Genomic DNA, 13,163 nt, shown 5'->3' with positions numbered 1-13,163 from the left:
ATGGGTGTCCTGTGCTCTGATGTGGCTGGCCACACTGGGTGCCCTGTGGGCACACCAGCCCTTTTACCTCATCTACAACTGACTTTAACCTGCTTCATTGAACCCGTCTCATCGGGCTGTTCCTGCCTGTCACCCCCTTCATGCACGAATCAGGGCTGCTTCACTGGTCTGAGGTGCTCCTGCCCAGGCAGGGGGGCAAGGGGAGCCTGGGGACGGGGCAGAACCTGTGGGTGCTGCCTGAGGTGTGGCCAGAGTGTGATGGGGACAAGGAACACACAAGGAGCCCTGCTCGAGCACTGGCATGTGGCTGTGCCTTGGTGGGGAGCTGCTGAGATGGGTGCTGGTGGTGTCTCCCATCCTCATGTCCTTACACTGGGCTGTGTGCTGGCAGTGTCCCCCATCTCCCATCCCTGCACTGGGCTGTGTGCTGGCAGTGTCCCCCATCTCCCATCCCTGCACTGGGCTGTGTGCTGGCAGTGTCCCCCATCTCCCATCCCTGGGCTGTGTGCTGGCAGTGTCCCCCATCTCCCATCCCTGTGCTGTGTGCTGGCAGTGTCCCCCATCCCACTGTGCCTGCACTGGGCTGTGTGCTGGCAGTGTCCCCCATCTCCCATCCCTGGGCTGTGTGCTGGCAGTGTCCCCCATCCCCCTGTGCCTGCAGTTCACATGGTGCCGGTGCTGTTGCAAATCCTGAAGCGCTGGTTGCCACGTTACGTTAGGAGGAGCCACATCCCATGTCCCTGACGCCTGCTGTCACTGCAGATCCGTGGCAGGCTGCAGCTGAAATGCTGAAATCAGGGATCAAAGCCACAGTGGCACGGCTGTTGGTGCCCGGGTGCACGTGCACAGGACAGGGACCTGGGGCTGGAGCCATGGCCTTGAGCCCACAGCACTGCTGGGGCTGTGCCAGGAGTGACCCCTGCTCTGTGCAGGTGTCTGTGTTCTCACTCATCTGTGCGGGTGTCTCTGGGCAGGGTGCACACCTTTGTGTGTGCAGGTGGATGTACGTGTTTGTGGAGGTGCCTGTGTAATATCTGCCCATGTGCACAAGTGGTTGTGATGTGGGCAGATGCATGTGCTCATGTGCATGGCTCTGTGTGTGTGTGTGTGTGTACACACCCATGGCATGGGTGTGTGTGTACACCTGGAGAGGTCCCAGGGCAGACAGAGCTTGGGGATCCTCAGCTCTGCGCTGTGCCTGTGGGGGCTCCAGCTGCTCCAGCCCTGCACAGAAGCAGCCACTCCTTCATGAGTGAGGCTCAGTGTCCTTCACCCCCCGACATCCCCATTGCCTGCACACCAAGTGATGCTGCTCCAGCACTCATGTTCCCAAGCTGGAGCACCCCTGGGGCCTGAGGGATGCAGGGCAGGTTTGGGGACATTATTCTAGGACTGCTGATTCTGTCACCTATGTGGGTCCTGTGGCCCCACTTGGTCTCTGCCAGCTCATCCTTTCTGGACTGGACATCACCATTCCAGCTGCATGCTTGGGAGTGGCATTTCAGGGTGGTGCAGCTCCAGCCTAGTGCCAGACTTGCCCTGTTCCTTCCTGATGGGCAGAGCCAGGGCTGTTGGTCATGGCCACGGGCAGGGGGGTGCTCCATCCATCCATCCATCCATCCATCCATCCATCCATCCATCCATCCATCCATCCATCCCTTTAAAGCCTTCACTTTGTCTCTCCACAGACCCCGAGTCCCAGAGGAAGAGGACAGTGCAGAATGTGCTGGACCTGCGTCAGAACCTGGAGGAGACCATGTCCAGCCTAAGGGGCTCTCAGGTGTCTCACAGGTGAGGGCCCAGCACCAGACCCCCCCCAGCCCCTTCAGTCAGTGTCCTTCCTGGGGCAGATGGGAAGCAGCTCTGCTCCTGGTGAGGGCCATGTGGGTGGGAGGGAATCACCAGTGCTTTGTGACCTGGGGACCCTGTGCATGGAGGCTTGGAGAGAAGCCCCCAAACCTGTGGGGTGTCGTGTGGGGCTGCAGCAGAGTCCTGTCCCCTAAAGTGCTCTGGGACAGTAAAGGCTGGGGAGTGCTGGCAGTGAGGGGAGCTGACAGAGCAGAGAGAGGGGGTGAGGTCTGTTCCCAGTGGTCAGGTGACCCTGAATGGACCACCAGAGGTCAGTATGTCACCTGTACCCACCCCAGTTTGCACCAGAGGCTCCATCCCTGTCTGTGACTTAGTTTTTCTGCTCTGTGTAGGGTGATGATGGAGGAACTCTCAGCCAGAGCCCAGGAGCAGAGGTGGGGATGCCCTGGGGTGCCCTGCCCAGGCTGGAGTGAGGGAATGGTGGGGATGGGGACAGGGTGAGCACTGCATGGACAACCAGGGTACAGTGTCTGTGTTTAGGGGGCTCTGCCACACGTCTGGGACTGCCTGTGTCCCTCTGGGTCACTCACTTGAGATCTTGCATGGTTTCTGCTTCACTCTGGATTTGCAAGGCTGTGTGGGGGTTTGCCGGGAACATCCTTCTCCTGGAGTGTGTTGCCACCTCGTGGTCTCTCTCGATCCTGCTTTTTGTCTTGGAAGGGACAAAAAGCAGCAGCTTCCTCCCACCTTTCACCCACCATTCACTATTACAGACCTTCCCATGTCAGCCCTCAAGCAGCCTTGTCCATGATGAAGCAGCCCTTTGATCTCCCTCTTCATCACCTGAAATTTCTAGACCTTGGAGACCCAGCTCACCCTTGCTGCTGTTCCTGGATGTTTTCCAAGCCAGGAGCAGCAGAGAGCTGTGGCAGTGGGATTTGCATGGGGCCATGGCAATATTTTCTGAGCTGGCCATTTCCTGAAATGATCCATTACAGCTCTGCCATCCCTTTGCTCGGTGCAGGAGCTGGGTCAGAGCCCAGCACTGCTCATGCCAAGCCAGGGCTGCAGTTGTGTTAATTTTGCTTTCATCAAATGAGAAGTGTCAAACTCCACCCCCCTCCTCACCCCAGCACTCAGCTCCTTCAGAAATCCTTCTCAGCTCAGGTCTTAGGAAAATAGGGCGAGGACATTAAGGGTGATTAAATTAGCATTGCTGGTGGGATTTGACTGTTCACTATCACTTCCTTTCCTTGATGAGCTGTGAGTATATCACATGGTGGATGCCTCAGCTGCATTCCTGCCGTGGAGAAAAATGGCTATGGATAGCCCAGGGATCCCTACCCCTCCTCTCTGTCCCTTTCAGTAGGACTTAAACATGTGAAGCTCTTCCCTCTTATCCCACGACAGCTGAATTTATTTGGAAGCTTTTTATATTCAGTAGCCCAGAGCAGCCTCGGCAGCTCCCTGCATCCCTCCAGGAGCTCCTCTGCGGCTGTGAGCCAGATTTTCCTTTCCCAAAGCTGTGTCAGCTCTTCCCTGCTACGTTGTAATTACACACGTACCCACTCATTCTGCTCTTGGGAACACTTCCTACAAGTCTGCCCAATGCAGATGTCATCTGCAAGTCCTCTGGATGTGCCTGCATTGCTGGTGTCCTGTAGCTGCTTTGAGCTCTCTCTTTATTCGTTCCACAAACTATTCCTCAAATTTCTCTTGTTACCCTCACTGTGTTCTTCCATCCAGTGGCTGAGGGCTCAGTCTTTGCTGTTCCCTTGTTAGAGCACAGTGTTATTCCTGAAAGATGTCACAATACTCCTGGCAGCAGGGCTGCATGAATGTCCTTGGGGCTTAGAGAATCATGAAATCACAGAGTCACTGAAGATACTCAGAGGACACTTGGAGGACACTTGGAGAAAGTTTCTAAGATCATCAAGTCCAACCATTTCCCCAGCATGCCATGTTCACCATTACACCATGTTCCCAGGAGCCACATCCACACGTTTTTTAAACACTTCCAAGGATGCCAAGGATGGTAACTCCACCACTGCCCTGGGCAGCCTGTGCCAGTGCCTCACCACCCTTTCAGGAAAGAAATTTTCTCCAATATCCAACCTAAATCTCCCCTGGCACAACTTGAGGCTGTTTCCTCTTTTCCTGTCCCTGTTCCCAGGGAGCAGAGCCCAACTCCTCCCCAGCTCCCCCCTCCTGTCAGAGTTGTGGAGAGCCAGAAAGTCCCTCCCGAGTCTTCTTTTCTCCAGGCTGAGCCCCCCAGCTCCCTCAGCTGCTCCTGGTGCTCCAGACACTTTCCCAGCCCTGTTGCCCTTTGCTGGACATGCTCCAGCCCCTCAATGTCTTTCTTGTCATGAGGGGCTCAGAACTGAACCCAGGATTCGAGGTGAAGCTCCTGTTCCTCCTGCTCAGAGACATGGTTGGCATCTGCTCTGAGCTGCTGGGAGCACATCCTCAAACAGCCTTTGTGCTGCTGACAAAAAAACCCTTTTAGTTCTGCTTTAACAAACTTCCTCGTTTTTTTAAATGTAGTTCCCTGTTTTAGATTCAATGCTGCAGCCCGGGTTTGGCTTTGGGTGCTCCTGCAGGAACCTTTAATCCAAGCTAGGGAATAATTTAGTGATAGTAGTGTTTGGAGCCAATTTGAGGGCTGTGGGTTCCCAAGGAGCTGCTCCAAGAAATAATAGTTTCTCGTGGCTAAATTTAGTTTTAGAATCACTGTTTGCCCAAAATACACCCTGAGAGGCACAGGGAGTGATGGAACTCCCCATTTCTGAAGTGCTTGTGGGCTCTGGGCTGGCTGCAGAGCACTGTGCTTGTGAGCAGCCCTCTCTTGGGGTCATCTTTCCTGCCCAGATGCTGGGGGTTCAGTCTGCAGGGGTTCAGTGTGAGGTGCTGCTGCAGGGACTGGTCCCAGGTCTGTCCCTCAGCATCCTTTCACTCACAGCCTCCACTCCCTGGCATGGCCCACTGTCACATTCTCTGGGATTGGTGCCACCACCCCAGCTTGTCCTGTCCTGGGTCTGGTGTGATCTTGTGGTGCAGATGTTGAAGTGCTGGGGGGAAAGTGGCTGAGCAGAAGCAGCTCAGACACAGGGGAGCATGTTCAGGCTTTCCACTAAAGGTGCCCTATTTGATGAGCTCAGCACAGCCAGATTTTGGGGCTGGAGCCAGTCTCCAGAATGGTGCTGATCCCTTTCCCAGGTGTGTTTGTCACCAGTCCCTGCTCTGAGGTGGGTGGACAGGGCTGTGGTAGAGTGTTGCTTTTGTAGATTGACTTGAGCACAGAGCCCCCATCATATCCCATGTCCTATTCCACCGTCCTTGGGGAGACATGGGCATCACTGAACACCATGGTGTGCATGGTGTCCTGGACTGTGGGACACTGGGGTGGCACTGGGCAGGGAAGGAGGGGACTGTCCCTTGCTGTCTGGGATGGAGATGGTCCAGGACAGACAGTGTCCCTGCAACCACAATCCTGGGAGCCTCTGGCCTTGCCTGGCTGCCTCAAAATGGGCAGTTTTGGTATGTGAGCACTGGCAGACCCAGTTCTGGGGGGTGAGGCAGGGCACAGATCTCCCCTGCCCCCTGTGCCCTGCCCTGACTCCCTGCCTGCCTGTCCTTGCAGCTCCCTGGAGATGACGTGCTATGACAGCGACGAAGCCAACGCACGGAGCGTCTCCAGCCTGTCCAACCGCTCGTCCCCTCTGTCGTGGCGCTACGGGCAGTCCAGCCCGCGGCTGCAGGCCGGGGACGCGCCCTCGGTGGGGGGCACGTGCCGCTCCGAGGGCACCCCCAGCTGGTACGCGCACGGCGAGCGCGCGCACTACTCGCACACCATGCCCATGCGCAGCCCCAGCAAGCTCAGCCACATCTCCCGCCTGGAGCTGGTCGAGGCGCTGGACAGCGACGACGTGGAGCTGAAATCGGGGTACATGAGTGACAGTGACCTGATGGGCAAGACGCTGACGGAGGACGATGACATCACCACGGGGTACGTGCCTGTGAGGGGAGTCCTGCCCAAACTGGGGCTCTGCAGGAGTTTCACCTGCTCCTGTTCACCTGGCACAGTGGGGGCGGATGGAGTGGAACATGGGTTACAGCCAGTCTGGTTAGCATTGGATCATGTCCCCACATCCCAGGAGATGCTTCCCTGCTAGCAGTGCTGGTGGTGCTGGGCCAGATGGGTTTTCTTTGGGCATTCTGAGAGAATGAGCTGCTCTCCCAGCATGTGGGAAGTGTCCAGCTTGATCTGGGTGTTCCTGGAGCAGGGAGCTGAGAAAAGTGCATGGTCTGTAACTGCAGAGGCCCTGAGCCACAGTCCTGCTGCTTTCAGAAGTGCTCTTCAGTTTACACCAGTCAGTCTGAGCGGCTTCCTGTGACCCAGGCACTGTGGGGACACCCTGTGAGACTCCTGGTGGTCCATGGTGGGACAGGCTGGGTCAGATCTCAGCACCCCAGTGAGAACTGGGCACTGAGGTGTCATTGCTGATGGATGACTCCACATGGAGCAGGGTGTGCTGCTGAGCAGAGTCCCTCCTTCTGGGACTCCCATCAGCCCCTGTCCCTCCACCCATGGGGCCAGGGGCATCTCCTGCCAGATGGGCACAACCCAGCACTCCCAGGGCTCACGTTTTCTTGCCAGATGTGTCCAGCTCCTGCTGCACTGTTGAGGTGCCCCTGACTTTGGCAAGGGTCCAGGGTTTGAACATGTTGGAGGTTTCCTGTTTCAGCACAGCAGAAAATAAATAACTTGGGCGTTTGAGCCGTCCCAGAGCCCGATGAGGTATTTGGCCTCCTGACAGTGCTGCTTTGGCCTTCCTAGGGTGGCTGTAGTCACATCAGTTTGGTGCAGGATAGAGCACAGTCTGTGGTTTCACACCCATCCTGGGGCCAGTGCTCTGTAGATATGGCCTGTAGGTGCTTGTTGCAGTTGCAGGGAACACACCTTTGGCTATCTGCTGGCTTCTGCCCCTGCCTTGCTCCAGCTGTGGGCTGAGAGTGTGTGGCACCGTGGGTGTCAGACCCATCCTCCCCATGGGCACTGACCTTGGGGGCTGCTCTGTGCTTGTGAATGAGGGAGCCTTGTGCTGGTTCCACATGGACCCTCCTGTAGATCTTAACCTATTGCTTGGCAGCCAGAGGTCCCATGTCACCACGTTCTGCCACTGGCCACTGGACTGTGAGATGTGACTGGCAGTGGGGTGGATTTGGGCTGCCCTGGATGGCTGAGGCTGCATCAGGGCTGGCTGTGGGGATGAAGGGTGCACTGCTCCCCATCTCCCTCCTTGTCTCACCTTGGTGCTGCTCATGCAGGCAGATAACCTTGGGGTGCCCTTGGCTTCAGAGGCAGTGGAGCAACACTTTGTATTCATCAGTCACAGAGCAGAGGGAGTGTGGGCAGGGTCAGAGACCCAGGACAGCTCAGCCCTGCACTGCTATGAGCAGGATTTACTTCTCCTTCAGGAAGGTGCAAGCTTTGGGGATGGATCCCTGCATGGCTGAGCCTCTGTGAGGCCCTGGCAGTGCACAATCCCTGGTGTGGGTGAGGCTGTCAGTGCTGTGGTGAGCTGGGCCATGGGCAGGTGCCACAGTCCTGTTCCTGTGCAGAGTCCCCAGCATGGAGACTCTTGGATGTGCCTGGAGTTCTCTGCCATGCCAGAGACAGACTGGGTGCTCTGCACTGGGTACCCTCCCCAAGGAATGGTGCAGAAGTGAGCCAGGGCAGCACAGGACTCCCTTATCCTCAGGGGCATCTCCTGGGGATCAGCCATTTCACCGGGGTCGTTGCAGGCACATGTAATGAGTGACCTACACAGCTTCACAGCTTCATCCCCCACGGCCCCACAGCAGGACCTGGGGGCATCTCCCAGAGCGGGCAGCATGGCAGGGTCTCTGTCCCAGAGCATGCCTTTGGCTGGGTGCTGGGGTACACTGAGGTGCCCTGTCCAGGAGCCTGCACAGTCTGGGTTCAGAGCCCGGGAAGCAGAGGAGGAGCATTCCATCCAGAGAGCCAGATAGGACAAGGAGCTGGCCAGGACCACCCGTCCAGCACAGCCCCTCATGCAGACCCCACTCAGCCAGCACATCCCTTCACCCAGTGCAGCCCCTCATCCAGCCTCCATCATCCAGCACAGCCTTGTATCCAGCACAGCCCCTCACTCAGCACAGCCCCTCACCCAGTGCAGCCCCTCATCCAGTGCAGCCCCTCATCCAGCCTCCTGTCATCCAGCACAGCCTCTTATTCAGCACAACCCCTCACCCCGTGCAGTCCCTCATCCAGTGCAGCCCCTCATGCAGCCTCCCGTCACCCAGCACAGCCCCCCTCACCCAGCACAGCCCCTCACCCAGTGTAGCCCCTCATCCAGTGCAGCCCCTCATGCACAGCCCCTCACCCAGCACAGCCCCCCTCACCCACACAGCCCCTCACACAGCACTGCCCCCTCACCCATTGCAGCCCCTCACCCAGCCTCCTCGCTGGCTCTGACCTAGAAAGCGGCACCGCCGCAGGCCCCATCTCGCGGTGCAGCTAATGCACCGGGCAGGAGCGGCTGCTGCAGATGGGGCCGGCAGCCCCAGCCCGGGCCGCGGGGCAGCGTCCCCCGCTCCGCGCCGGCGCACGGCCCCGCTTGTAGGGCAGTAGGTCAGAGACGGCTCGGAGGACGCGGTGACACGTCCCTGTCCCTGTCCCCGTCCCTATCCCCGTCCCTGTGGGACACACAGACGTGTGGGGCTGTGGGACGTGCCCAGGCATGCCCGTGGCTCGGCGGGGGAGCAGGCTGGAAGGAGCGAGGGCTGAGGTAGGTGAGACACGGCTGGGGCAAGGGGACTGCCCGCAAGGTATGGAGGTGGATTCAGCTGGGTGGAGGTTGGGGTGAGCCCAGCCAAGGAGGCTGTGAGGGACTTCAGGCCCAGCTCAGAGAGGGAGTGGGATGGTCAGGTCTGAGCAGGGATTGGCTGGGGACACCCGAGACCCAGCAGCATTTCTGTGTTAGCCAAATGCCCCGGCATCCTGGCTCCTCACCCAGCTGTGCCTGCATCCATCGGCATAACATTTGCCACTCCTCTCTACCTGCTGCTGGTTTCAGGGTCTGGAAAGCTCTTGTTTTTGCCTCCTGTTTGGCAGCACATACCTTTTGTTCCCAATGTCACTATATCCTCCTTGTGCACTGCATCAGGGCAGGGACCTGGCACAGGGAGCACCCACCAGGATGTCTGGGATGACTGAAGGGATGGAAGGGATGGTGCTGCTCTCCTGCCCTGACCTGCCTGTCCTTGGGGCCCTAGGCAGGGCATGTGCACCCAGTCTTGGGGTGTTTCTCCAACACTAAAACATATTTACTCCCTTCCTTGGTCAACTCTGGTTCCCATCTGCCAGTATTCAGTGGCCACTTGCTGTTCCCTACCCTGTGGCCAGTTCCAGGAAGGGTGCAGTGCACAGCGTACCTGTGACGCTTTCCCACTCATCCAGGCTGGGGTTGTTTGCTGAACTCTGGAGGTCACCCCACCAAGGTCACTCCACTGGGAGCTTCCCCAGGGACATCTCTGCATAACGTGGGTGCCTTTGTGTGCAGACCTGCATGTGAACCAGGCAGTGGTGAGGAGCAGGATGTGCAAGCCAGGTTTGGCCTAGTTTTGTTCTGGCCATGTCCTGCATGTCTGAGCAGTGCCACCACAGTGTGGCCACGTGTTGGTGTGCCTGCCCCTGTGCCGTGTGTGCCCAGAGCCTGACCTGATGTGGTGTGTCCTGAGTAGTGGCTCAGCACCATCCCTGGGTGTTTCCTAGGGCCAGTTGTGTCACGGTGGGAGTGAGTGGGATGCTGCAAGGCTTTGCTGCAGTCAGGAGCTCATGGGGTACAGAAGGAGCTAGAGGGGCTGGCTGCTGAGTCAGCATCTTCTGCTGCGATGGCTGCAGGAGCAGTGATGATGGTCTGTGTGTGCTGCAGTGCTGTGCTGTGGAGGTGTAGCTCTGGAGCCAGTCCCCAGGGCTCTGCATGTTCCTTGGGGCTTACAGAGCACTGGGGGAATGGTTGTGTGACCCTGGGACTGCTGTGATTTCAGGATGTCCTTTTGCATCTCGTTTGTCGGAGGCAGAAAGGGAGGCAGCATTGCATCCCACCGCAGCAGTGGCAGCATCTGCACCCTCATGAGCTGGGTACTGCCCTGACTCTTCTTGTGGGCATGAAATGGAGCTGAGGCAGCAGCTTTTGGAATTGGGAGTGCAGGGCACGCTGCTGGCCCACAGCACACCCCAGGCACCGTCCCAGGTCACTGTGGGGGTGCTGCTGACAGCCAAGCACTGCAGAACCTGTGGTCCCCTCCAGCAGGTCTGGGGGCTGCCAGCAGCATCCTCCTGGGAGGGATGCTCTGGAGCTGACACCCGCTGTGCTCTGCCTGGCCTGGCTCCGGCTTCCTCGCATCTCCTCGGGCTCAGCACAGCCCGTAGGCGGGAGCAGATGTTTGGCTCAGCTCCCCAGGAACAGCAGGGGAGCAGCCTCCCCCTGCTCCGAGCAGGACTGGCGCTGGAGCCTGCTCCCTTCCCTCAAACGCCCCTTGCTCCGCTTTGGCTAGTCCAGCATGACCCCATGTCCTGTCCCAGTGAGCCCATGAAGTCATTCCTCATCAGGGACATCCCTGGTGCATGGCTGTGGCCCTGCACGTGGCCTGGCGTGTGTGTGGGACCCTGGCTGGCCAGGGAGCAATGTTGTATAAATATTTGCTGGGCTGTGCTGTGTGCTGGGCTTGGCGAGTTCCTCCCGCCAGCTGGGTACAGGGGACGCTCCCAGAAAGGGGCCCCAGGCCCCCCTGGGCATCAGCACCTTCCTGTGCGCTGCTTTCTAGCAATTCCATCCTTTGGGATTTGGGCTGAGGCACCCAGTGCTGATCCCTGGTTCCTGGGGATGTGACAGTGTCTGCATGAGGCATGTTTTGGGAAGGGAATCCTGGGGTTGTGAGGCTTGGGGATACAGGGCACCTGGGGGTCAGTGATGCCCAAGATGCAGGAAGCTGCTGGCCCCTGCAACTTGCTGATGAGGCTGGATACCGACACAGGGCAGAGCCAAGTGCAGGGTTGGACCTCACACACCCATGTGCCCTGGGGAAAGCTGCTGGGGAGAATCTGACCCAAACCCACCTGCCTCTCTGCATGCCACCTGGGGACCTCGAGACCTGGCTTTACCATGTGCCACCCCGCTGCCTGTGGAGGAGCTGGCCACTCTGGACTGAGGTGTCCGAGGTCACCAGCTCGTCCAGACAACAGGAAAAATAGGAATTTCACAACCGAGCTGAGTCACGCTGCTCCCCACCCCGGCACTGCCCTGGGACTCTCTGAGCATTGCACGTGGCCTCTGCAGCCCCGGGTGCCGCCGTGGCCCGGGTGAGGCTCCACATGTCACCAAAACTGCCAGCGGAGATCCCCACACCAGGACACAGTTCCTCCAGGGTTTCCACCACCTGGGGGGGAGCAGAGGGGTGACCAGAGGTGAGCTCTCAGCCTGGAGTGTGGTTGGGGTCCATGGCTGATGTCACTGCAGCAGGCAGTGAGTGCTGGCTGACCCCCCCGTGGCCTTGGCCTCACTGCTGCGGGTAAATCAGACCCCACTGTTACTGAGGTTGGTGGTGCAGAGCTGGGATGGAGGCACAGCCTGGTCCCCCTTGCAGGGACCACGCTCAAGGCTCCTGTGGCAGAGTCCTTTGCACCCCTCAGGGTTCTGGGGGGCCAGAGACCAGAGGCAGTGCCTCGAGAATGGAGTCCTGAATCAAATGCAGAATGTAATGTTGATTCTCTTCTGCTGCGGAAGCTCAGGCAAGTCAGATCCCCCTTCCCTACCTCAGTTTCCCCATCTGCCGAAACTGCAGACCCATGTTCCTCTGAGTGCAGCTTCAGAGAAAGGTGCCAGATCACAGTACCCAAAATGCAAGCAGGAGACAGCTGGGGTCAAGGTAGCCTGACTCTCTGTAGGGCTGGAATTCTCTGAGGGGGTACCTGGGGAGGTGGGGGGCATCCTGGAGGGTACAGAGGGGTTTACAGGGCTGTGGAGATCAGGGTAGTCAGGGAGTGTTGTTACACTCTGATTCCTGATGTGGATGTGAGGGAGATGCAGAGCCCCACCCTGCCCACATCCATGGGAGCTCCCAACCCCCTCAACGGGATTTATGAAGCTAATTGTTTTTTCTGCCCCATTAAGTGGATGAGAGGGGGAGGGTGTGAAGAGCCCGGCTGTGCCTGTGCCTTCCTCACTGCTCCTATCTCAAGTCACAGCATGAGCTGGGCCTGGGAGCACCAGTGCCACAGAGCCCCCTCAATGCCAGTGATCTGGTGATGTGTGGGACCCCCTCAGTGCACACCCTGCATTTCCTCCCCTGCCACAGGAGGAAGGGGCCCGGGCAGACCAGGACTTGCTTCCATGCAGGGTGGGCTTCAGGATGGCAGTGGGGATCTGGCTGGACCAGCCTGGCAGGGACATGAGTGTCCGGAGCCCTGGCTGGTGCCAGTGGGTCTGGGTGCTACATGGGCAGGTGTCTGTGCTGGTGTGAGACAGGTGAAGCAAGGAGAGTTCAAAACCATCCAGATCCTCTGCTGAGAAATGTGCTGGGGGTACTCCTCTGTATGGGGCTCAGTGCCTGTGCTGGTGCCCAAGGGTCTGCTGTGACCAGCAGCAATTCTCTGCCATTATCTCACAGCAGGCCCGTGGCTCTGGCACGGTAGTAGCTGCCTTTCTGAGGGGCTGCAGAGCTGGGCTGTGCCAGGCTGGCTCCCCTGCCACCCGGGATGCCCGGATTTGTGCCCAGTAGAAGCTGCTCTGAGCACTGCCTGAGCCGGCTGTGGCGGGGCTGAGGCAGGCAGGCAGGAGAAGAGGAGGGAAGGGACAGCATCGGGCACGGTGCCAGGCCGGAGGGACCCGGGGGATGCGGTGCTGGCCGGGCTGTGCCGCTGCACCCGCTGGCACACGCGGCCGTGGCGCCGTACCCGCACCTCGGGCTGGCTGCACCACCAGCCCCGCCATGAGCTCCTGCCAGGGCTTGCTGGGTGTGGGCACGAGCTGGTCACTGGGGACAGGGATGGTCAGGCACCCCTGTCCTGCCATGTCAGGCCGGGACAAGCCCTGTGTGGTGAGTGATGGGACAGTGAGGAAGGAGCCAAGAGGCGTTGCCGTTGCTTCAAGGAAGGAATTACTTATTTCCCAGCCTGCAGGGACTGGTGTCTTGCCAAGGCTGCAGTTAACTCTCTCTGCCATACGTGGCTGGGCTGGTGAAATTGTCCCTGGTGCTACCATCCCGGTGAGGACCCTACCCTGCAGCATGGCTCTTGATGTGATGGAAGAGAGAGAGAAAAAAGGGAC

At 58.8% G+C, this 13,163-nt stretch overlaps 1 protein-coding gene across 1 annotated transcript in view; it reads left to right on the top strand.

Annotated features, from left to right (window-relative positions):
- The first annotated feature begins 1,698 nt into the window (after positions 1 to 1,698).
- Positions 1,699 to 13,163, top strand: part of NAV1 (neuron navigator 1) — a 30,386-nt gene continuing 18,921 nt past the window's right edge. Inside the window, exons 1-2 of the mRNA XM_058819601.1 lie at positions 1,699 to 1,791; positions 5,450 to 5,815. Of these exons, the coding sequence (XP_058675584.1) occupies positions 1,757 to 1,791; positions 5,450 to 5,815 (401 nt within the window). The 5' untranslated portion in view covers positions 1,699 to 1,756. The remainder of the gene's footprint in view (positions 1,792 to 5,449; positions 5,816 to 13,163) is intronic.

Source organism: Ammospiza caudacuta, chromosome 24 (genome assembly GCF_027887145.1).
Source record: "Ammospiza caudacuta isolate bAmmCau1 chromosome 24, bAmmCau1.pri, whole genome shotgun sequence".
Taxonomy (NCBI): domain Eukaryota; kingdom Metazoa; phylum Chordata; class Aves; order Passeriformes; family Passerellidae; genus Ammospiza; species Ammospiza caudacuta.
Note: the sequence above shows the minus strand (reverse complement) of the source record. Positions and strands in the feature narration are given on the sequence as shown.